General features: G+C 50.7%; 1 protein-coding gene across 1 annotated transcript in view; it reads right to left on the reverse strand.

The window, feature by feature from the left end:
- The window catches only part of LOC140191849 (ATP-citrate synthase-like), a 255,506-nt gene that overhangs the window by 94,981 nt on the left and 135,772 nt on the right, over positions 1 to 24,753 (reverse strand). Inside the window, exons 10-13 of the mRNA XM_072249640.1 lie at positions 20,706 to 20,735; positions 12,703 to 12,844; positions 6,991 to 7,159; positions 1,606 to 1,710 (exon numbers count right to left, since the gene is read on the reverse strand). Coding sequence (XP_072105741.1) covers positions 1,606 to 1,710; positions 6,991 to 7,159; positions 12,703 to 12,844; positions 20,706 to 20,735 — 446 coding nt within the window. The remainder of the gene's footprint in view (positions 1 to 1,605; positions 1,711 to 6,990; positions 7,160 to 12,702; positions 12,845 to 20,705; positions 20,736 to 24,753) is intronic.

Consider the following 24,753-nt stretch of genomic DNA (forward strand, 5'->3'; position numbering starts at 1 on the left):
TTTACAGACAGTGGCGGGAATTGAACCTGGATTACGGGCCCTGTAATAACATTACGCTAACCGCTAGTCTGCCGCGGCCATCCCCCCCGCCACCCAGAGACGACTCTGATGTGCGCTAATAACTGACAGCTCGATGAATTTACTAGACACTGCAGAGACGCACCAAGTCAGAGACCTAAATCTGACCTCCCGCACTCACTCCTCTGATAATCAATCATGTTTTGAAGCTCCCATTTCCGTATGCAGGGTGAAACCAACAGAACAGCAGCAACATCTTTTCGCCTTTCACTAACTATCCCGTCCAAGTGCAGGGTGTGTCCTGAGTCTCCTGTACCTCCTTCCTGATGGTTGAGGGGTAATAACTGTTCCTGAACCTGGTGGTGTGGGTCCTGAGGCTCCTGTACCTCCTTCCTGATGGTTGAGGGGTAATAACTGTTCCTGAACCTGGTGGTGTGGGTCCTGAGGTTCCTGTACCTCTTTCCTGATGGTTGACGGGTAGTAACTGTTCCTGAACCTGGTGGTGTGGGTCCTGAGGCTCCTGTACCTCCTTCCTGATGGTTGAGGGGGTAATAACTGTTCCTGAACCTGGTGGTGTGGGTCCTGAGGCTCCTGCACCTCCTTCCTGATGGTTGAGGGGGTAATAACTGTTCCTGAACCTGGTGGTGTGGGTCCTGAGGCTCCCGCACCTCCTTCCTGATAGTTGAGGGGGTAATAACTGTTCCTGAACCTGGTGGTGTGGGTCCTGAGGCTCCCGTACCTCCTTCCTGATGGTTGAGGGGTAATAACTGTTCCTGAACCTGGTGGTGTGGGACATGAGGCTCCTGTACCTCCTTCCTGATGGTTGAGGGGGTAATAACTGTTCCTGAACCTGGTGGTGTGGGTCCTGAGGCTCCTGTACCTCCTTCCTGATGGTTGAGAGGGTAATAACTGTTCCTGAACCTGGTGGTGTGGGTCCTGAGGCTCCTGTACCTTCTTCCTGATGGTTGAGGGGTAATAACTGTTCCTGAACCTGGTGGTGTGGGACCTGAGGCTCCTGTACCTTCTTCCTGATGGTTGAGGGGTAATAACTGTTCCTGAACCTGGTGGTGTGGGTCCTGAGGCTCCTGTACCTCCTTCCTGATGGTTGAGGGGGTAATAACTGTTCCTGAACCTGGTGGTGTGGGTCCTGAGGCTCCTGTACCTCCTTCCTGATGGTTGAGGGGTAATAACTGTTCCTGAACCTGGTGGTGTGGGACCTGAGGCTCCTGTACCTCCTTCCTGATGGTTGAGGGGTGATAACTGTTCCTGAACCTGGTGATGTGGGTCCTGAGGCTCCCGCACCTCCTGCCCAATAGCAGTATGAGAAGAGAGCGTGTGCTGGGTGGCGTGAGTCCCTGATGTTGGATGCTGCTTTCCTGCGACAGCGTTTCATGTGGATGTGCTCAGTGGTGGCGGGGGGTGGGGGCTTTACCCGTGATGGACTGGGCTCTATCCACCACTCTTTGTCAGATTTTCCAGTCAAGGGCACTCGTGTCTCCATATCCGGCTGGGACCCGCCTCCACCTGCAGCGTCACCAGCTCCACACGGACACGAGAGTAACCCCAACGCCACGAAAGACTCATTACCGTAGCAGGCCCAATGATGGTGACGCCTCTCTGATCCGCCATCTTGATTAACCGCCTCGTCAACGCTTCAGGGATGCCTTCAGCGATGATAGCAATGGTTCGAATCTGCGAAGATGCAGAACAACAGAGGTAAACACAAGAGGTTCTGCAGATGCTGGACATCCAGAGCAAAACACACACACACACCCAAATAAATGCTGGAGGAACTCAGCAGGTCGGGCAGCAACTACGGAAGTGGACTCACAGTCGACGTTTTGGGCCAAGACCCTTCATCAGGACTGGAAATCAAGGGGTGGGGGGGGGGGGGAGAGACGGCAGAATAAAAGTCTGGCATCGTCTCCCTTTCTCTTTCCAGTCCCGATGAAGGGCCCTGGCCTGAAACGTTGACTCTTTATTCATCTCCACAGGTGCTGCCCGACTTGCTGAACAACATGGGTTTGTCCGGACTTTGCCACGTCAAATGATGAGGGTGATCATGGTCTTTCGGCCATGGCCGTTCTTGGCAAATTTTTCTACAGAAGTGCTTTTCGATCGCCTTCTTCTGGGCAGTGTCTTTACATGATGGGTGACTCCCCCCCCCCCAGCCATTATCAATACTCTTCAGAGATTGTCTGCCTGGCGTCAGGACTTGTGATCTGCACCGGCTGCTCGTACGACCGTCCACCACCTGCTCCCATGGCTTCACCTGACCCTGATCGGGGGGCTAAGCAGGTGCCACACCTCGCCCAAGGGTGACCTGCAGTGCGCCTCACACCTCCTTTGGTACAGACATATCTCCACCCTGGACTACATGGGTATGTGTCGTTAGTCCAAGGTTTCAATCACAAACTCAAACTCTTTGAGGATGGGGTGGGGTGGTGGGGAGGGAGAGGAAGAGAGAGTGGTGGTGGAACTTCAAACTACAACTTTTCTCCCCCAGTGATACCCCGATGTATGTTGTCTGCGGGTGTCCGGGGAGGGGCACCAGCGAGGGTGAAGGGGCTTACCGTGTCCTTTCTGGGACAGCTCACTCGGCTTTAGTCCCCAACCAGACACAGTAAGTATGCAGACCTTCCAGTCCAACAGACCACCTCACCCAGGGCAACACGATGCACACCACGGGGCTAACCAAGGCTCCTGGAGCTGGCTGATGCGATTCTCAGAAAACAGACTGTGTGAAACACTCTGTCTGCCAGAGGAAGCAGGACCTCCCAGAGGAAGCAGGACCTCCCAGTGGCCACACATTTTAATTCCACGTCCCATTCCCATTCTGATATGTCAATCCACGGCCTCCTCTACTGTCGAGATGAAGCCACACTCAGGATGGAGGAACAACACCTTATATTCTGTCTGGGTAGCCTCCAACCTGATGGCATGAACATTGATTTCTCTAACTTCCATTAGTGTCCCTCCTCCCCTTCTTACCCCATCCCTAATATATTTATTTTTTTCTCTGTCCGTCCTTCTCACAATAACTTCTTGCCTGTTCTCCATCTTCCTCTGGTGCTCCCCTCCCCCTTTCTTTCTTCCAAGGCCTCCCGTCCCATGATACTCTCCCTTCTCCAGCCCTGCATCCCTTTTCCAATCAACTTCCCAGCTCTTGGCTCCATCCCTCCCCCTCCTGTCTTCTCCTATCATTTCGGGTCTCCCCCTCCCCCTTTCAAATCTCTTACTAGCTCTTCTTTCAGTTAGTCCTGACGAAGGGTCTCCGCCCGAAACATCGACTGTACCTCTTCCTAGAGATGCTGCCTGGCCTGCTGCGTTCCACCAGCATTGTGCGTGCGTTGGGTGAAACAGACCTGTCCCACACTTAAACACAGATCATTATAGCACAGTACAGGCCCTTCTGCCCACAATGTTGTGCTGATCTTTCTACCTAATCCAAGATCAATCTAACCCTCCCCCCTCCTGCTGGGTGGTCTGTGGTTCAGAGTAGCTGTCTGCATCCAGCTACACCCCTTCTACAAACAGGGTAAACCAGGTGGGCCTCGTCTCCCCGGTGAGACAGGGACGTGCCTGTCCTCGTGTGTGAAGCCAGCACGGGGGTGGGAGGGGGGGTGGCGGATGAGATCTACAGTGAGATACATCGGCCAGGAGGAGATCCAACACCCCCATGCAGAGTGGGGCACAGCTTGGCACGGTACAGAAGGCGTCACAAACAAAAGAAAGTCTGCAGATGCTGGAAATCCAAGGCAACACACACACACACACACACACACACACACAAAACGCAGGAGAACGCAGGAGGAACTCAGCAGGTCAGGCAGCATCTACGGAGAGGAATAGACAGTCGACATTTTGGGGACGAGACACTTCATCAGGACTGGGACCAAGGAAGACCCCATTTTTGATGACTACTATCTATCTAATTCTATGGAATTAAGGGAATCAAGCAGTGAGATCATGGAAACTGTACAGATTGCAAAGGAGGAGGTGCTTGCCGTCTTGAGGAAAATTAAAGTGGATAAATCCCCGGGACCTAACAGGGTGTTCCCTCGGACCTTGAAGGAGACTAGTGTTGAAATTGCGGGGGCCCTGGCAGAAATATTTAAAATGTCGCTGTCTACGGGTGAGGTGCCGGAGGATTGGAGAGTGGCTCATGTTGTTTAAAAAAGGATCGAAAAGTAATCTGGGAAATTATAGGCCGGTAAGTTTAACGTCGGTAAGTTATTGGAGGGAGTACTAAGAGACAGAATCTACAAGCATTTGGATAGACAGGGACTTATTAGGGAGAGTCAACATGGCTTTGTGCATGGTAGGTCATGTTTGACCAATCTATTGGAGTTTTTCGAGGAGGTTACCAGGAAAGTGGATGAAGGGAAGGCAGTGGATATTGTCTACATGGACTTCAGTAAGGCTTTGACAAGGTCCAGCATGGGAGATTAGTTAGGAAAATTCAGTCACTAGGTATACATGGAGAGGTGGTAAATTGGATTAGACATTGGCTCGATGGAAGAAGCCAGAGAGTGGTGGTAGAGAATTGCTTCTCCGAGTGGAGGCCTGTGACTAGTGGTGTGCCACAGGGATCAGTGCTGGGTCCATTGTTATTTGTCATCTATATCAATGATCTGGATGATAATGTGGTAAATTGGATCAGCAAATTTGCTGATGATACAAAGATTGGAGGTGTAGTAGACAGTGAGGAAGGTTTTCAGAGCCTGCAGAAGGACTTGGACCAGCTGGAAAAATGGGCTGAAAAATGGCAGATGGAGTTTAATACAGAAAAGTGTGAGGTATTGCACGTTGGAAGGACAAACCAATGTAGAACATACAGGGTTAATGGTAAGGCACTGAGGAGTGCAGTGGAACAGAGGGATCTGGGAATACAGATACAAAACTCCCTAAAAGTGTTGTCACAGGTAGATAGGGTCGTAAAGAGAGCTTTTGGTACATTGGCCTTTATTAATCAAAGTATTGAGTATAAGAGCTGAAATGTTATGATGAGGTTGTATAAGGCATTGGTGAGTCCAAATCTGGAGTATTGTGTTCAGTTTTGGTCACCAAATTACAGGAAGGATATAAATAAGGTTGAAAGAGTGCAGAGAAGGTTTACAAGGATGTTGCCAGGACTTGAGAAACTCAGTTACAGAGAAAGGTTGAATAGGTTAGGACTTTATTCCCTGGAGCGTAGAAGAATGAGGGGAGATTTGATAGAAGTATATAAAATTATGATGGGTATAGATAGAGTGAATGCAAGCAGGCTTTTTCCACTGAGGCAAGGGGAGAAAAAAACCTGAGGACATGGGTTAAGTGTGAGGGGGGAAAAGTTTAAAGGGAACGTTAGGAGGGGCTCCTTCACACAGAGAGTGGTGGGAGTGTGGAATGAGCTGCCAGGTGAGGTGGTAAATGTGGGTTCTTCTTTAACATTTAAGAATAAATTGGATGGATACATGGATGGGAGGTGTATGGAGGGATATGGTCCGTGTGCAGGTCAGTGGGACTAGGCAGAAAGTGGTTTGGCACAGCCAAGAAGGGCCAAAAGGCCTGTTTCTGTGCTGTAGTTTCTATGGTTTCTATGGTTACTCCTACCAATGGGCCCAGACTTCTGAGGTTGAGAGTGTGGAACAGCTTTTCACTTTAAAAAAACCCCACGCATTCTCAAAAATCAAACTGCCACCTTCGAATACAACAGTATAATATTGTTTTGGGCCCCTTATCAGAGAAAGGATGAGCCGAAACTGGAGAGGGTTCAAAGGTTCCAGGATTGAAAGGTTGGTCATAGGAAGAGCATTTGACGGCTCTGGGCTTATATTCACTAGAATTCAGAAGAATGAGGGGTGACCTCATTGAAACCCATCGAATGGTGAAAAGGCTCGATTGAATGGATGTGGAGAGGATGTTTCCTATCGTAGGGGAGTCTAGGATCAGAGGACACAGATAGAGTGGATGTGGAGAGGATGTTTCCTATAGTGGGGGAATCTAGGACCAGAGGGCACAGATAGAGTGAATGTGGAGAGGATGTTTCCAATAGTGGAGGAATCTAGGACCAGAGGGCACAGATAGAGTGGATGTGGAGAGGATGTTTCCTATGATGGGGGAGTCTAGGACCAGAGGACACAGATAGAGTGGATGTGGAGAGGATGTTTCCTATAGTGGGGGGAGTCTAGGACCAGAGGACACAGATAGAGTGGATGTGGAGAGGATGTTTCCTATAGTGGGGGAGTCTAGGACCAGAGGACACAGATAGAGTGGATGTGGAGAGGATGTTTCCTATAGTGGTGGAGTCTAGGACCAGAGGACACAGAGTGGATGTGGAGAGGATGTTTCCAATAGTGGGGGAGTCTAGGACCAGAGGCCACAGATAGAGTGGATGTGGAGAGGATGTTTCCTATAGTGGGGGGAGTCTAGGACCAGAGGACACAGTCTCAGGATACAGAGGCATCCATTTTAGTATGGAGATAAGGAGGAATTTCTTTAGCCAGAGAGTGGTGAATCTATGGAATTCTTTGCCACAGGCAACTGTAGAGGCCAAGTCTTCTAATCCCCACTCTGGCCCTTTAAATCTTCTTATCCATCACCTCCCACTTGTGCCTCGTCACCTTCCCTTTCTCCTATGCTCCATTCTCCTCTCCTAACAGATTTGTTCCTTACCTTTCCCACCTACCTGGCTTCAACCCATCACCTTCCAACTATCCTCCTGCCCTTCCCACCAACTTTCTCATTCCAGGATCCCTTTCTTCCCGGTCCCGATGAAGGGCCTCAGCCTGAAACGTCGAATGTTTATTCTTTTCTTTAGATGCTGCCTGACCTGCTGAGTTGTGTGTGGCCTAGGATCCAACATAGTCTTGCTTGAAGCAGGAGGATTTAAGGAATTTGCCAACAGCGTAGAACAAACCAGAATGCCCAGAGATCTAGAGCAGCCTTAGAATACGCGTTTTACGTTAAGCGAGTGAAAACGAAACAAACCTGGGGGAAGCTCATGGTTTCCACGGTGCTGTCGTACGCAGAGCGCAAGGAGGCGAAGTTAATGAGGACGTCCACCTCCGGGTGCTTCTTCAGGGCGTCCGCCATGTTCTTGTAGACAGGAATGAGGATCTCCTTGTGACCCCAATAGAACTTCTGCTTGTGGTCACCACTGTGGAGACAGGAGGGAGTGGAGATCAGAGTTACACACACTGCACAAAGCTCCAAAGAGACTCGAGTAAAGGTTTAAAAGTAGAAGCAGTTTCGTTTTCAAAATTAACTGTAGCAAGAGCACATCTGCTTTTCCTTATTATCTATCTACCAGCCTATCTTTGTCTATTGATCGATCCATCCACATGCTCAACTTTCATAGTCAGAGCCAGACTTTATTGATCCCGGGGGAAATTGGTTTTCATTACAGTTGCACCATAAATAATAAATAGTAATAAAACCATAAATAGTTAAATAGTAATATGTAAATTATGCCAGGAAATAAGTCCAGGACCAGCCTATTGGCTCAGGGTGTCTGACCCTCCAAGGGAGGAGTTGTAAAGTTTGATGGCCACAGGCAGGAATGACTTCCTATGACGCTCTGTGCTGCATCTCGGTGGAATGAGTCTCTGGCTGAATGTACTCCAGTGCCCACCCAGTACATTATGTAGTGGATGGGAGACATTGTCCAAGCTGGCATGCAACTTAGACAGTATCCTGTCTAAGTTTACCCATTGATCTTTACCCGTCCACCCATCCATCATTCCCTGTCCATCCTCTACCCATCTATCGATTCCATTGTTTGGGGCTGGGCCCTCCCATTGGTGCTGCTTTTCAGTGCTCGCTCGGCGGAAGACAAGACGGACTGCTTTCGTCTGCAGCTGCACTGGGGCCTGATGAAGTCTGCGTGCATGCAGAAACCTGTCTCCAGGACAACATCCCGTGCACCATCAATCTACAGGCCACGGACTTGGGGCTAGATTATTTCTGACTTTGCGACTCCCTGTTTTCTCCCTGCTGCCATAGTCCCGTGCAGTAGACGTGACTGTCGGTACTGCGTCTTGCGACTTGGCCCCAGAGGAACGCTGTTCCGCTTGACTGGACTCACGCCCGGTTGAAGGACAGTCAGACCTGACAATGGAACGCCCCCACGAAAATGGATCTCAGGGTGGTACCCGGTGACCGACGGGCACTTCGATGATGAATTTACCTCAGAACTTTGCGAGCACATTCAGAGACCTGACCTTGACAGATGAAGAGGCCAAGGCTCCCAGTGTAGCCCCTTCACTTTAGTGCTGCATCAGGCAAGTCAGTGCCAAGAGTGCACCAGACCTGAGGCTATGGACAAGAGGGATAGCATGGGAACGGGCCCTTCAGCCCACAATGTTGTGCTGACCCAATTAAATCAGTCATCAGATTGCCAACTAAAGTAATCCCCTCTGCCTACAGAACGCCCACATCCTTCCATTTCCCTCACATTGATCTGCCTATTGAAACGTCTTCTAAAAGTCCCTAATGTATCTGTCTCTACCACCGCCCCAGTAAGCACATTCCAGGCACTCTCTGTGAGAAAGAAAAAAAACTTGCCCCTCACATCTCAATTGAACCTACCCCTTTCTCACCTTAAATGCATGCCCTCTGGCATTGGACATTTCTACCCCAGGAAAGGGATGTTGTCTGTCTGTGCCTCTCATAATCTTGTAAAACTATCACAGTGGCTCCCACAGCATAAGAAAGGCTGGGAAGCCCCCCGCTCCATCAGATCTCTCCCCTCAGCCACCGTCGCTCCAGAGAAAACAGCCCAAGCTTCTCTGGGTCCTGGTAAACCTCTCTCAGCACCCTCTCCAAAGCCCTGACCCCGTCCCTACAGCAGGGGGGGACCAGAACTGCACGCAATGCTCCAGGTGCGGCCGAACCAGAGTTGTATCGCTTCTCGTGCTTATTTATTGAGACACAGCGCGGAGTAGGCCCCTTTTCCTTTATAATCCCAGTCTCACCACAGGACAGTTAACAATTAACTTGCCAACCCATAGAAACATAGAAAATAGGTGCAGGAGTAGGCCATTCGGCCCTTCGAGCCTGCAGCGCCATTCAGTATGATCATGGCTGATCATCCAACTCAGAACCCTGCCCCAGCCTTCTCTCCATACCCCCGATCCCTTTAGCCACAAGGGCTGTATCTAACTCCCTCTTAAATATAGCCAATGAACTGGCCTCAACTGTTCCTGTGGCAGAGAATTCCACAGATTCACCACTCTCTGTGTGAAGAAGTTTTTCCTAATCTCGGACCTAAAAGGCTTCCCCTTTATCCTCAAACCGTAACCCCTCGTTCTGGACTTCCCCAACATCGGGAACAATCTTCCTGCATCTAGCCTGTCCAATCCCTTTAGAATTTTATACGTTTCAATAAGATCCCCCCTCAATCTTCTAAGTTCCAGCGGGTATAAGCCTAGTCGATCCAGTCTTTCATCATCTTAAAGTCCTGCCATCCCAGGAATCAATCTGATGAACCTTCTTTGTACTCCCTGTATGGCAAGAATGTCTTTCCTCAGATTAGGGGACCAAAACTGCACACAATACTCCCAGGTGTGGTCTCACTAATGCCTTGTACAACTGCAGTAGTACCTCCCTGCTCCTGTACTCGAATCCTCTTGCTATAAATGCCAGCATACCATTCACCTCTTTCACCGCCTGCTGTACCTGCATGCCCACTTTCAATGACTGGTGTACAATGACACCCAGGTCTCGTTGCACCTCCCCTTTTCCTAATCGGCCACCATTCAGATAATCCCTTACTCACTCTTCCTTCAGTTAGTCCTGACGAAGGGTCTCGGCCTGAAACGTCCACTGCACCTCTTCCTAGAGATGCTGCCTAGCCTGCTGCGTTCACCAGCAACTTTTATGTGTGTTGCTTGTATTCAGATAATAATCTGTTTTCCTGATCTTGCCACCAAAGTGGATAATCTCGCATTTATCCACATTAAATTGCATCTGCCATGAATTTGCCCACTCACCTAACCTATCCAAGTCACCCTGCATTCTCTTAGCATCCTCCTCACAGCTAACACTGCCGCCCACCCTCGTGTCATCTGCAAACTTGGAGATGCTGCATTTAATTCCCTCGTCTAAGTCATTAATATATATTGTAAACAACTGGGGTCCCAGCACTGAGCCTTGCAGTACCCCACTAGTCACTGCCTGCCATTCTGAGAAGGTCCCGTTTATTCCCACTCTTTGCTTCCTGTCTGCCAACCAATTCTCTATCCACATCAATACCTTACCCCCAATACCGGGTGCTGTAAGTTTGCACACTAATCTCCTGTGTGGGACCTTGTCAAAAGCCTTTTGAAAATCCAAATATACCACATCCACTGGTTCTCCCCTATCCACTCTACTAGTTACATCCTCAAAAAATTCTATCAGATTCGTCAGACATGATTTTCCTTTCACAAATCCATGCTGACTTTGTCCGATGATTTCTCCGCTTTCCAAATGTGCTGTTATCACATCTTTGATAACTGACTCTAGTATTTTCCCCACCACCGATGTTAGGCTAACCGGTCTATAAATCCCCGGTTTCTCTCTCCCTCTTTTTTTAAAAAGCGGGGTTACATTAGCCACCCCCCAATCCTCAGGAACTAGTCCAGAATCTCCTGAGTGGGAACCCGTACAAACTTTGGACTGTGGGAGGAAACCAGAGCACCCGGAGGAAACCTACGCGGTCACGGGGAGAACGTACAGGCAGAGGCAGGAATTGAACCCGGGTCGCTGGTACCGTCCAGCGTTGTGCTGACCACCAACCCTACCTTGCCGCCCTGGCTCAATGCCTCGAATGATAAAGGCAAGCATGATGTAGACCTTGTTAACCTCCCTTTCACAACCCGCGTAACCACCATCAGGGAACCAGGGACTTGGACCCAAGGGTCCCTCTACTCATCAGGAGCGTGGATCGCCGGTAATCACCGACCGGCATCCTGCTGCACTCACCTCAATAACAAGCAAATGCTTTGAGGGAGGCTGGCCAAGGAGTACATCTGCAGCCTGTTGCCACCCACACTGGACCCCTACAATTTGCCTACCGACTCCACCGATCAACAGGTGACCCAATAGCCACCGCTCTACACCCCATCCTTACACACCTGGAGAATAGACAACAGACAATAGGTGCAGGAGTAGGCCATTCAGCCCTTCGAGCCAGCACCGCCATTCACTGTGATCATGGCTGATCATCCACAATCAGTATCCAGATCCTGCCTTATCCCCATAACCTTTGATTCCACTATCTTTAAGAGCTCTATCCATCTCTTTCTTGAAAGCATCCAGAGACTTGGCCTCCACAGCCTTCTGAGGCAGAGCATTCCATACATCCACCACTCTCTGGGTGAAGAAGTTTTTCCTCAACTCTGTTCTAAATGGCCTACCCCTTATTCTTAAACTGTGGCCTCTGGTTCTGGACTCACCCATCAGCGGGAACATGCTTCCTGCCTCCAGCGTGTCCAATCCCTTAATAATCTTATATGTTTCAATAAGATCCCCTCTCAGCCTTCTAAATTCCAGAGTATACAAGCCCAGAAGCTCCAATCTTTCGACATATGACAGTCCTGCCATCCCGGGATGCTTATGTGATAATGCTGTTCTTGGACTACAGTTCAGCATTTAACAGCACAGTTCCATCCAAGCTCGACAAGAAGCTCAGAGACCTCGGCCTTCACCCTGCCTTGTGCAGCTGGATCCTGGACTTCCTGTCAGATCACCAGCAGGCGGTAAGAGTGGGCTCCCTCACCTCTGCCCCTCTGATTCTCAACACAGGAGAACCTCGCCCCCAGGGCTGTGTCCTAAGCCCCCTCCTTTACTCTCTGTACACCCATGACTGTGTCGCCACCCACAGCTCCAATCTGCCAATTAAATTTGCAGATGATACATTAATTGGCCTCAAAGAAGTCATCATCCTGACACAGTGGTGTCAAGAAAACAACCTCTCCCTCAATATCTCACAAACAAAGGAGCTGGTTGTGGACTACAGGAGGAATGGAGACAGAATCAACCTTATTGACGTTAATGGACCCGTGGTTGAGAGGGTGAACAACTTCAAGGTCCTCGGTATACACATCACTGAGGATCTCGCGTGGTCTGTACACACCAGCTGTGTGGTGAAAAAAGCACAACAGTGCCTCTTTCACTTCAGACGGTTGAAGAAGTTTGGTGTGAGTCCCCAAATCCCAAGAACTTTCTACAGGGGCACAACTGAGAGCATCCTGACTGGCTGCATCACTGCCTGGTATGGGAACTGTACCTCCCTCAATCACAGGTCTCTGCAGAGAGTGGTGCGGACAGCCCAGCGCATCTGTGGTTGTGAACATCCCACTTATTCAGGACATTTACAAAGACAGGTGTGTAAAGAGGACCACTGGGGACCCGAGTCACCCCAACCACAAACTGTTCCAGCTGCTACCATCCGGGAAACGGTACCGCAGCATAAAAGCCAGAACCAACAGGCTCCGGGACAGCTTCTTCCACCAGGCCATCAGACTGATGAACTCACGCTGTATACAATTGCATTTCTGTGTTATATTGACTGTCCTGTTGTACATAATATTTATTTTAAGTTACTATAAATTGCACATTCAGACGGAGGTGTAGGGTAAAGATTTTTTACTCCTCACGTAGGTGAAGGAGGAGAGAGATGAAGTGTACTCAATCACCGACCGGCAGAGGCGTACTCACGTGAATGGGTAAACCATGGCTGAAACGGAAGGCTCGTCGCGGGAGCAGACGTAGTCGAAGTCCAGCATCCCCTGCACGGCTCTGGTCTGCATCCCCCAGATAATGGACTTGGTATGGCGGCTGAACAGCGTGGTGGCTTTACCTGAGGGCCAAGGCAGCGCGGTCAGCGACCCGCCGGCACGCCAATCAAGCTTATCGCGAGGGGCAGCGAAAGGGCAGGACGCAAATCCGAGACAGAGAGAGGGGAGGGAAAAAAAGACCCCAAGGAGCAGAACCGGGCTATTTAGATAGAGTGGATGTAGAGAGGATGTTTCCTACAGTGGGGGAGTCTAGGACCAGAGGATACAGATAGAGTGGATGTGGAGAGGATGTTTCCTATAGTGGGGGGAGTCTAGGACCAGAGGACACAGGTAGAGTGGATCTGGAGAGGATGTTTCCTATAGTGGGGAGTCTAGGACCAGAGGACACAGATAGAGTGGATGTGGAGAGGATGTTTCCTATAGTGGGGAGTCTAGGACCAGAGGACACAGATAGAGTGGATGTGGAGAGGATGTTTCCTATAGTGGGGGAGTCTAGGACCAGAGGACACAGATAGAGTGGATGTGGAGAGGATGTTTCCTGTAGTGGGGGGAGTCTGGGACCAGAGGGCACAGATAGAGTGGATGTGGAGAGGATGTTTCCTATAGTGGGGGGAGTCTAGGACCAGAGGGCACAGATAGAGTGGATGTGGAGAGGATGTTTCCTATAGTGGGGGGAGTCTAGGACCAGAGGACACAGATAGAGTGGATGTGGAGAGGATGTTTCCTGTAGTGAGGGAGTCTAGGACCAGAGGACACAGATAGAGTGGATGTGGAGAGGATGTTTCCTATAGTGGGGGAGTCTAGGACCAGAGGACACAGATAGAGTGGATGTGGAGAGGATGTTTCCTATAGTGGGGGAGTCTAGGACCAGAGGACACAGATAGAGTGGATGTGGAGAGGATGTTTCCTATAGTGGGGGAGTCTAGGACCAGAGGACACAGATAGAGTGGATGTGGAGAGGATGTTTCCTATAGTGGGGAGTCTAGGACCAGAGGACACAGATAGAGTGGATGTGGAGAGGATGTTTCCTATAGTGGGGGAGTCTAGGACCAGAGGACACAGATAGAGTGGATGTGGAGAGGATGTTTCCTGTAGTGGGGGGAGTCTGGGACCAGAGGGCACAGATAGAGTGGATGTGGAGAGGATGTTTCCTATAGTGGGGGGAGTCTAGGACCAGAGGGCACAGATAGAGTGGATGTGGAGAGGATGTTTCCTATAGTGGGGGAGTCTAGGACCAGATCACAGATAGAGTGGATGTGGAGGGGATGTTTCCTATAGTGGGGGAGTCTAGGACCAGAGGACACAGATAGAGTGGACGTGGAGAGGATGTTTCCTGTAGTGGGGGAGTCTAGGACCAGAGGACACAGATAGAGTGGATGTGGAGAGGATGTTTCCTATAGTGGGGGAGTCTGGGACCAGAGGGCACAGATAGAGTGGATGTGGAGAGGATGTTTCCTGTAGTGGGAGAGTCTAGGACCAGAGGACACAGATAGAGTGGATGTGGAGAGCATGTTTCCTATAGCGGGGGAGTCCAGGACCAGAGGGCACAGATAGAGTGGATGTGGAGAGGATGTTTCCTATAGTGGGGGAGTCTAGGACCAGAGGACACAGATAGAGTGGATGTGGAGAGGATGTTTCCTGTAGTGGGGGAGTCTAGGACCAGAGGACACAGATAGAGTGGATGTGGAGAGGATGTTTCCTATAGTGGGGGAGTCTAGGACCAGAGGGCACAGATAGAGTGGATGTGGAGAGGATGTTTCCTATAGTGGGGGAGTCTAGGACCAGAGGACACAGATAGAGTGGATGTGGAGAGGATGTTTCCTATAGTGGGGGAGTCTAGGACCAGAGGACACAGATAGAGTGGATGTGGAGAGGATGTTTCCTATAGTGGGGGAGTCTAGGACCAGAGGACACAGATAGAGTGGATGTGGAGAGGATGTTTCTTATAGTGGGGGAGTCTAGGACCAGAGGACACAGATAGAGTGGATGTGGAGAGGATGTTTCCTATAGTGGGAGCGTCTAGGACCAGAGGACACAGATAGAGTGGATGTGGAGAGGATGTTTCCTATAGTGGGGGAGTCTAGGACCAGAGGACACAGATAGAGTGGATGTGGAGAGGATGTTCCCTATAGTGGGGGGAGTCTAGGACCAGAGGACACAGATAGAGTGGATGTGGAGAGGATGTTTCCTAAAGTGGGGGAGTCTAGGACCAGAGGGCACAGCCTCAGAATAGAGGGACGCCCTTTTAGAATGGAGATGAGGAGGAAATAGTTTCGACAGAGTGGTGAATCTGTGGAATTCATTGCCACAAGGGGCTGTAGCGGGGGGGCAAGTCTTTATGTATATTTAAGGGGGAGGCTGATAGATTATTGTTCTGTCAGGGCGTGAAGGGATACGGGGAGAAGGCAGGAGATTGGGACTGAGAGGGAAACGGATCAGCCATGGTGAAATGTTGGAACAGAGCCGATGGGCCAAATGGCCCAATTCTGCTCCTCATCTTAAAGTCTCATCAAAATTTCTCTGACAGGAAATCCACAGATCAAGTTAGTTCGATACTACAAGGGCATTTACATTTTACTTATTGAGGTACAGCTCCTCCAGCCCTTCGAGTCGAGCCGCCCGGCAACCCCGCCTTGAGTTAGCCCTCGCCTACTCATGGGACAATTTACAACCACCAATTAACCTCCTAACCGGTATGTTGTTGAACCGTGGGAAGAAACCAGAGTAGCCGACACCTAGCCACTATAGGAAGCATCCTCTCCACATCCACTCTATCTGTGTCCTCTGTTCCTAGACTCCGCCACTATAGGAAGCATCCTCTCCACATCCACTCTATCTGTGTCCTCTGTTCCTAGACTCCGCCACTATAGGAAGCATCCTCTCCACATCCACTCTATCTGTGTCCTCTGGTCCTAGACTCCCCCACTATAGGAAACATCCTCTCCACATCCACTCTATCTGTGTCCTCTGATCCTAGACTCCCCCACTATAGGAAACAACCTCTCCACATCCACTCTATCTGTGCCCTCTGGTCCTAGATTCCCCCACTATAGGAAACATCCTCTCCACATCCACTCTGTCTGTGTCCTCTGGTCCTAGACTCCCCCACTAGAGGAAACATCCTCTCCACATCCACTCGATCTGTGTCCTCTGGTCCTAGACTCCCCCCACTATAGGAAACATCCTCTCCACATCCACTCTATCTGTGTCCTCTGGTCCTAGAGTCCCCCACTATAGGAAACATCCTCTCCACATCCACTCCATCTGTGTCCTCTGGTCCCAGACTCCCCCACTATAGGAAGCATCCTCTCCACATCCACTCTATCTGTGTCCTCTGGTCCTAGACTCCCCCACTATAGGAAGCATCCTCTCCACATCCACTCTATCTGTGCCCTCTGGTCCTAGACTCCCCCCACTATAGGAAACATCCTCTCTCCATCCACTCTATCTGTGCCCTCTGGTCCTAGACTCCCGCACTATAGGAAACATCCTCTCCACATCCACTCTATCTGTGCCCTCTGGTCCTAGACTCCCCCACTATAGGAAACATCCTCTCCACATCCACTCTATCTGTGCCCTCTGGTCCTAGACTCTCCCATTACAGGAAACATCCTCTCCACATCCACTCTATCTGTGTCCTCTGGTCCTAGGCTCCCCCACTATAGGAAACATCCTCTCCACATCCACTCTATCTGTGCCCTCTGGTCCTAGACTCCCCCACTATAGGAAACATCCTCTCCACATCCACTCTATCTGTGTCCTCTGGTCCTAGACTCCCCTCACTATAGGAAACATCCTGTCCACATCCACTCTATCTGTGTCCTCTGGTCCTAGACTCCCCCACTATAGGAAACATCCTCTCCACATCCACTCTATCTGTGCCCTCTGGTCCTAGACTCCCCCACTATAGGAAACATCCTCTCTGCATCCACTCTATCTGTGTCCTCTGGTCCTAGACTCCCACACTATAGGAAATATCCTCTCCACATTCACTCTATCTGTGTCCTCTGGACCACGGGTGGGAGCCCATGGCATAAGAACAGGGTCGGCAACTACTGATTTAGAGATATAGCGCGAGAAAAGGCTCTTTTAGTCCACTGGGACAACTCACAACCCACTGACTTAACCCCCGCCTAATTACAGGATGGCTTAAATTAGGTTGAAAGGGTACTCTTTCAATCTTTTTTTCCCTGAAGTTTTAGATTTGATCAGAAAGTCTTTCTTTCTTTTTTTTCCTCAAAATGGACTGCTCAGTCCTTTTTGTTTGTTTAATTATAGTGTAGTGGGTTTTTTTTTTCCTCTTTCTTTTCATTCAAAACCCAATGTTTTTTCCTTTCTCTTCATAGGGTGGATGTGGAGAAGATGTTTCTGATAGTGGGGGATGTCTAAGACCAGAGGACACAGCCTCAGAATAGAGGGGCGTCCTTTTAGAATGAAGATGAAGAGGAGGAATTTATTTCGCCAGAGTGGTGAACCTGAGGAATTCAATGCCACAGGGGGCTGTGGGGGTGGGGGAGTCTTTATGTATATTTAAGGCAGAGGCTGGGAGATTATTGATTGGCCAGGGCATGAAGGGATATGGGGAGAAGGCAGGAGATTCGAACTGAGAGGGAAATGGATCAGCCAAGATGAAATGATGTTGGGGCCAAATGGCCGTTCGTGTAGAACGGAGATGAGGAGGGATTTCTTTAGCCAGAGGGTGGTGAATCTGTGGAATTCTTTGCCACAGGCGGCAGTGGAGGCCAAGTCACTGGCTTTATTTAAAGCAGAGGTTGGCAGGTTCTTGATTAGTCAGGGCGTCAAAGGTTACAGGGAGAAGGCAGGAGAATGGGGGAATGGGGTTAATGAATCAGCCATGATGGAATGGTTGGCCAGATGCAGGGGTGGGTGGGTGGGTGTGTGTGTGTGGCTGTCAGACGGGAAACTGGACAGAGAACAGCTACCTGATTAAAGCCAGGAAGAGGTGCCCGTCGGCAAGGAGAACAGTTCAGCCAGGAAAGGAGGGCGGGGGAAAAAGAAAACGGGACAAATCGCCCTTGAAGGAGATGATAATGCACGCAGCAGTGTTGCCCCAGAGTCATTGTAACTTAAATGAAAAGCAGAGGAAGGGCGTCCAGTCCTCTAAACCGAGCTCAGACTGCGACTTCACCCTATTTAGAGACAGAGAGAAGAACCAGGCCCTTCTGGCCCGCCCAGCATTCCACCACGTTTAACAGCAGCCTGGTGACGGGACAACTTACAATGACCAATTAACCTGCTAGCTGGTGGGTCTCTGAACCATGGGAAAAAGCCGGAGCACCCGGAGGAACCCCTCGCGCACACGGGAAGGGACGTATGGAACCTGCTTACAGAGGACGCTGGATTTAAAGTGCCCCGAGCTGTAAGACCGTCGTGCTGACCGCTACCGCTGACGAACACCATTAATCTGTCCTTTTACCCCTCTTAAAGACTGCTCACTGACCTCGGGCATTCCTAACATTTTCCCGGTCCTCCCTCTTCCCCTGACTGACATCCAAGCCGTCTCCCTCAAGGCCCGGGATGCTGGGTGAGGAAATTGGGAAGAGTAAAGAGGGGCGGAATTCCGCCAGCACCCGGCTGTGCGACAAGATTCGCGCACCCCCCCCCCCCCCAACTGCCGCCAAACGCCTCTGCAGGGACAATGATCGTGCTCACACCTCAGAAAGGAAAGACTGGGAGGGGGAAATCCGACCACCGTCGCTAGAGGTTCTGCCGATGCCAGAAAACCAGAGCAACACATGCACGCACACACACACAAAATGCTGGAGGAACTCAGCAGGTCAGGCAGCGTCCATGGAGAGGAAGAAACAGTCAACCTTTTGGGCCGAGGCCCTTCATCAGGACTGGAAAGGAAGGGGGCAGAAGTCAGAAAAAGAAAATGGGGGTGGAGGGAGGGGTTATTCAAGATCATTTAATGTTATTTCCAGTGGAAAAAGTGTAAAAGAGAATGAAATAATTATTACTTGATCCTCCGATTCAGTACAAAAAAAGAACACACTGATTATAAAAATGCAATAAACACATGATAGCTTATACACACGGATTGACTGTGTGTCCATGAAGTGATGCTGGGCACAGGAGTGTCTGTACATGAGGTGACTCTGACAGGAAATGATAAAGTAGTGGTGATTGGGGGTGTGTAGAGGGGTGGGTCAGTGGGTGGTCGGGGGTGTGGAGGGGTGTGTCAGTGGGTGATCGGGGGTGTGGAGGGGTGGGTCAGTGGGTGATTGGGGGTGTGGAGGGTTGTGTCAGTGGGTGATTGGGGGTGTGGAGGGGTGGGTCAGTGGGTGATTGGGGGTGTGGATGGGTGGGTCAGTGGGTGATTGGGGGTGTGGATGGGTGGGTCAGTGGGTGATTGGGGGTGTGGAGGGGTGGGTCAGTGGGTGATTGGGGGTGTGGATGGGTGGGTCAGTGAGTGATTGGGGGTGTGGAGGGGTGGGTCAGTGGGTGATTGGGGGTGTGGAGGGGTGGGTCAGTGGGTGATTGGGACTGTGGAGGGGTGTGTCAGTGGGTGGAGGTGTTGATCAGACTCACTGCTTGGGGAGAGTCACTGTTTTTGAGTCTGGTGGTCCCTGGCGTGGATGCTACGTAGCCTCCTCCTTGACAGCAGTGGGACAGACAGTCCGTGAGCAGGGTGGGTGGGATCCTTCGCGACATTACTGGCCCCCTTTCCCAGCACCTTTCTGTACCTGCGTCCTCGAAGGCCGGTGATGCACTGGGCAATCTGACAGGCGCACTAACACTGCCAAACGCACCACGTCTCCATCTACCCCTCAGGAACTACCCAGCCCTCTGCTGTAGCCAACCCGGGGTTGGCGGCTGAGATATCGGTATTGGAACCGGCCACCGCCCCGGTTGCTACTCCCCTCTGCGGATGCTGCCTGACCGGGGGGGGGAGGGAGGGCTGCGGGACAGACCAGACCAGCATCAGATCTTCTCTACAATCATGCATCTGGTCATATTGCCCGTAGCTCCTCTCGTAGGGAGAAGGAGCAGGGTTCGAAGGCTAGAGAGTTAAGTTAGGGTCACAAAATGAGGGTCAAACCATTCTTAAAAGGTCAGCTTCAACAGCACGCCGAGCAACAGGGAGTTAGCCAAGCAGGGGAGCATCTGGAGACTGTGCTGGGAAAGGTCGTTGTGTTGAGGGGGAAAAAATAAATCAGGCCATCAGATTTCTGAATGGACTAGGAGCTCAGGTGCACTTTCTCAATCAATACTTTCTTTTTTGCCCCAAAACAAACAGATTTTGCCAGTGATATTGAAACTTTCCTTTCTTCCAGCAGGGCCGTTGGAAAGCGTGCAGCGTTGACAGCGGTGGAAGCAGGGAAACGAGTCTGCAGAAGGCAGACGGGAACCTTAGACCGTCCGCAGGGGCAGGAGGGCAAGTAAGTGGCTGTGGCTCCAGCTTTGAAGCCCCAGCGAAGTTCGGATTCGACGCCAGAGACGCCCGGCACGCAGCTCTGCCGGTGCCCGCTCTGCTGGAGAAGTTAATGCTTCATTACAGCTCGTTCGCCCGTCTCGCGTCGCCTGGAAGCGGGCGGACTTGGTCTTTTCTGTGACAAATCTTGCCAAATTTTTTCCCTGCAGAAGCGGTTTGCCATCGTCTTCTTCTGGGCAGTGCCTTTACAAGATGGGTGAACCCCCTCCCCCTCCCTCTGCAGCCACGATCAATACTCTTTGGAGATTGTTTATCGGGCTGCACTCGCAGATTCGCCCGATTGTTTTGACAGACCAAAAAGAAAGAAGTCGAAGGGTTTGAGCCCTTGACCTGCAGTCTCCTCGGACAAACTGGATTTACCCGTGGGTTCATTAATAAAAATCTAAACGAGATCGAATGAAGCACTCTCTGCCAGAAAGCAAAATAGCACGAGCACCGAAAGAGTTATCTGCCCAGCACCTTCCTACCTCTTTTTTCTTCTTGCTTTGCCTTCCCTTCTGTCAAAGAAAGATTGCCAACAAAAGAGATCCATCACACACAGTTGGACACAGTACAATCGCCACTCGACACCACCCTTCCCAGCGCTGCCACCTCTCCCTTCCGGTTAAAAAACGCCCCTACCAACACCCATTTCTCCCCCTCCCCACCAGGACAGCGCAGACGGCTTGGCTGAATCAAGAGGCGTGGGGGGTGGGGGGAGACAAAGAACGCGAACGAAAGGAGGCGCAGGTGATCTCGACCGCCGGGGATCCGAACACCCGCAGAGTTTCAACGCATTACTTTTTAAAAAGGGGGCCTGTACTTTTACTTGGAGATACAGCGCCGCCCGGTGACTCACCTACTCGGCCTAACCGCAGGACGATTTACAATGACCGACTAACCCGCTAACCGGTACGTCTTTGGGCTGTGGGAGGAAAGCGGGGCACCCGGGGGGAAACCCACGCAGATCAGAGGCGCGACAGGCGAATTCTTTACGAACGCGGCTTGAGCGTTCTCACCACCGGGACAAGGCCCGCATCGGACAAATTCAGCTTTTCATGTCACGGGCAGAGGGTGACTATCTCCAAAACCTTAAAACTACGACATTCAGGGCGCCGTTAAAATGATCGGTAGCGAGAAACCAATGATTCCCTCGAGCCTCCAACCATTCAGCCCCCTCCCCCACCACCAACCCTGAAAATTTGCCCAAGTTAGAGAAATCTGTAGAGCTTTGAACCAAGGAAGATCCAACTTATTGTTGAAGCGTTTTTTAAAAGTAAGCAGCAAGTTAAATTAAAAATGTACCCCACAGCCATAATTTAACAGAATAGAGAATGAGACCCAAATGGCCTCATCCTATGAGACCATAAGACATTACTACCACCATTGTGTTCCATGTTGTATTGAGGTGGGCGATCGTGAATTTCACTTTGGCTGTTCCTGGCAATGTCTTCCACAGAAGTGGTTTACCATTGCCTTCTTCAGCGTCTTCACAAGACCCCAGCCATTATCAATACTCTTCAGAGACTGTCTGCCTGGCGTCGGTGGTCGCATCACCAGGGCTTGTGATCTGCGCCGGCTGCACGTACGATCGTCCACCGCCTGCTCCCATGGGTTCACCTGACCCTGATCGGGGGGGGGGCGCTGAGAAGGTGCTACACCTTGCCCAAGGGTGACCTGCAGGCGAGCGGAGGGAAAGAGCACCTCCTTTGGTAGAGACGTGTCTCCACCCTGCCACCGCAAATCACACGATGAGACAGACGAGCAGAGTACGGCCATTCGGCCCATCGAGACCACTCCCCCATTCCATCATGGCTGATTTACTATCCCTCTCAACCCCATTCTCCAGCCTCCACCCCCCCCCGTAACCTTTGTCGCCCTGACTAAGCAAGATCCTTACCAAGCACTGTGACCAATGCCTTATAAAGCCTCAGTATTACATATTCGCTTTTGTAACTCTAGATCAGATTCTCTCTCAATAGGTGCAGGCAAAACTACCGGGTAGTTGGAGAACTGGTGAATTAGGGGTACCTCACACTTCAAGCAAGTTTAGTTTCTTCCCCTCTCTCTCACACACACAGGCACACGCCCCTGCACAAACACCTCCGTCTCCATCTAATCACATTCTTCGTTCTCTCTGCCTCTCACTGGCTGCTTCACCGTCTGGTATAGGAGGGGTTTCGGGGAAGGGGGCTACTGCGCAGGATCAAAATAAGCTGCAGAGAGTTGTAAACTCAGCCAGCTCCATCATGGGCACTAGTCTCCCCCAGCATCCAGGACACCTTCAAAAAGCTACACCTCAAAAAGGCCTTGACCCTAACACCAAGGACAAGCCCTCTTCTCATTGCTACCATCAGGGAGGAGGTACAGGAGCCTGAAGACACACACTCAATGATTCAGGAACAGCTTCTTCCCCTCTGCCATCCGGGAGGAGGTACAGGAGCCTGAAGACACACACTCAATGACTCAGGAACAGCTTCTTCCCCTCTGCCATCCGGGAGGAGGTACAGGAGCCTGAAGACACACACTCAACGATTCAGGAACAGCTTCTTCCCCTCTGCCATCAGGGAGGAGGTACAGGAGCCTGAAGACACACACTCAATGACTCAGGAACAGCTTCTTCCCCTCTGCCATCCGGGAGGAGGTACAAGAGCCTGAAGACACACACTCAGCGATTCAGGAACAGCTTCTTCCCCTCTGCCGTCAGGGAGGAGGTACAGGAGCCCGAAGACACACACTCAGCGATTCAGGAACAGCTTCTTCCCCTCTGCCGTCAGGGAGGAGGTACAGGAGCCCGAAGACACACACTCAGCGATTCAGGAACAGCTTCTTCCCCTCTGCCGTCAGGGAGGAGGTACAGGAGCCCGAAGACACACACTCAGCGATTCAGGAACAGCTTCTTCCCCTCTGCCATCAGGGAGGAGGTACAGGAGCCTGAAGACACACACTCAACGACTCAGGAACAGCTTCTTCCCCTCTGCCGTCAGGGAGGAGGTACAGGAGCCCGAAGACACACACTCAACGATTCAGGAACAGCTTCTTCCCCTCTGCCGTCAGGGAGGAGGTACAGGAGCCCGAAGACACACACTCAGCGATTCAGGAACAGCTTCTTCCCCTCTGCCGTCAGGGAGGAGGTACAGGAGCCCGAAGACACACACTCAGCGATTCAGGAACAGCTTCTTCCCCTCTGCCGTCAGGGAGGAGGTACAGGAGCCTGAAGACACACACTCAGCGATTCAGGAACAGCTTCTTCCCCTCTGCCGTCAGGGAGGAAGTACAGGAGCCTGAAGACACACACTCAACGATTCAGGAACAGCTTCTTCCCCTCTGCCGTCAGGGAGGAAGTACAGGAGCCTGAAGACACACACTCAACGATTCAGGAACAGCTTCTTCCCCTCTGCCATCAGGGAGGAAGTACAGGAGCCTGAAGACACACACTCAACGATTCAGGAACAGCTTCTTCCCCTCTGCCATCAGGGAGGAGGTACAGGAGCCTGAAGACACACACTCAACGATTCAGGAACAGCTCCTTCCCCCTTTGGCCGGCTGGTGGTGTAGTGGCATCAGTGCCGGACTTCGGAGCGAAGGCGCGCTTTCCATCCGTGCTGGGCTGAGCGTCGAGCTAGCAACTCGACCTCGTAAAAAAGAAATTGCCTGTTACAGAAACATCAATAGCAAAAAGTTGATGTCCTGTGCTCTCCCATGAGCTTAAAGGCAATTTCCTTTTTTTCCTTCTTCCCCCTTTTGTCATCCAATTTCTGAATGGACATTGAACCCATAAACACTACCTCACTACTTTTTTTTTCCTATTTTTGCACTAATTTAATAGTATATATATGTGTGTATACACACACACACACACTATAATTCAGTTTTTTTCTTACTAGGTTTTTCATTGTACTGCTGCCGTAAAGACAACAGATTTCATCACATATGCTGGTGATATTAAACCTGATTCAGATTTCCCTTTGCCTGCAACTTAAAACACATTCTCTCATTTTTCCAGTTTGGATGAAGGGTTAATGCCTTGAAACCTCAACTCTGTAGCTCCGTCTATAGATGCAGACTGATAAAGATAGAGATAAAGATGTTTGCTTGGATTTTCAGATGATCTTTAACAAGGTACCCCATGCAAGGCTTATTGAGAAAGTAAGGAAGCATGGGATCCAAGGACTGACCTGACCTGAGTTATTTCCAGCACAGAGGCACATACCGAAGTGTCACCATCAGCTACGTCACAACGGGCAAAGGATGCCAGCAGGGGACAAATGTTTTCTGATTCTTCTATGTGTCAAGCGAAGACTGAATGGCGTCGCTGGCTTAGCCCGAGCTTTACGAATCTGGCTGTGTTAAATAGTGAATGGGATACTTTCTCCTTCCCTGCTGGTTTAAAGAAGTTGCCTTAAAATCTTACTCTACACCAAGAGGATCAGAGAAGATCGAATGTGTTTACGTAAGAAAAGAAGTTTTTAAAAAATTGAGAGCAACACACACATGAAATGCTGGAGGAGCGAGACCAAGAGACTAAACATGTCT

This window comes from Mobula birostris, chromosome X, assembly GCF_030028105.1.
Source record: "Mobula birostris isolate sMobBir1 chromosome X, sMobBir1.hap1, whole genome shotgun sequence".
Lineage (NCBI taxonomy): Eukaryota > Metazoa > Chordata > Chondrichthyes > Myliobatiformes > Myliobatidae > Mobula > Mobula birostris.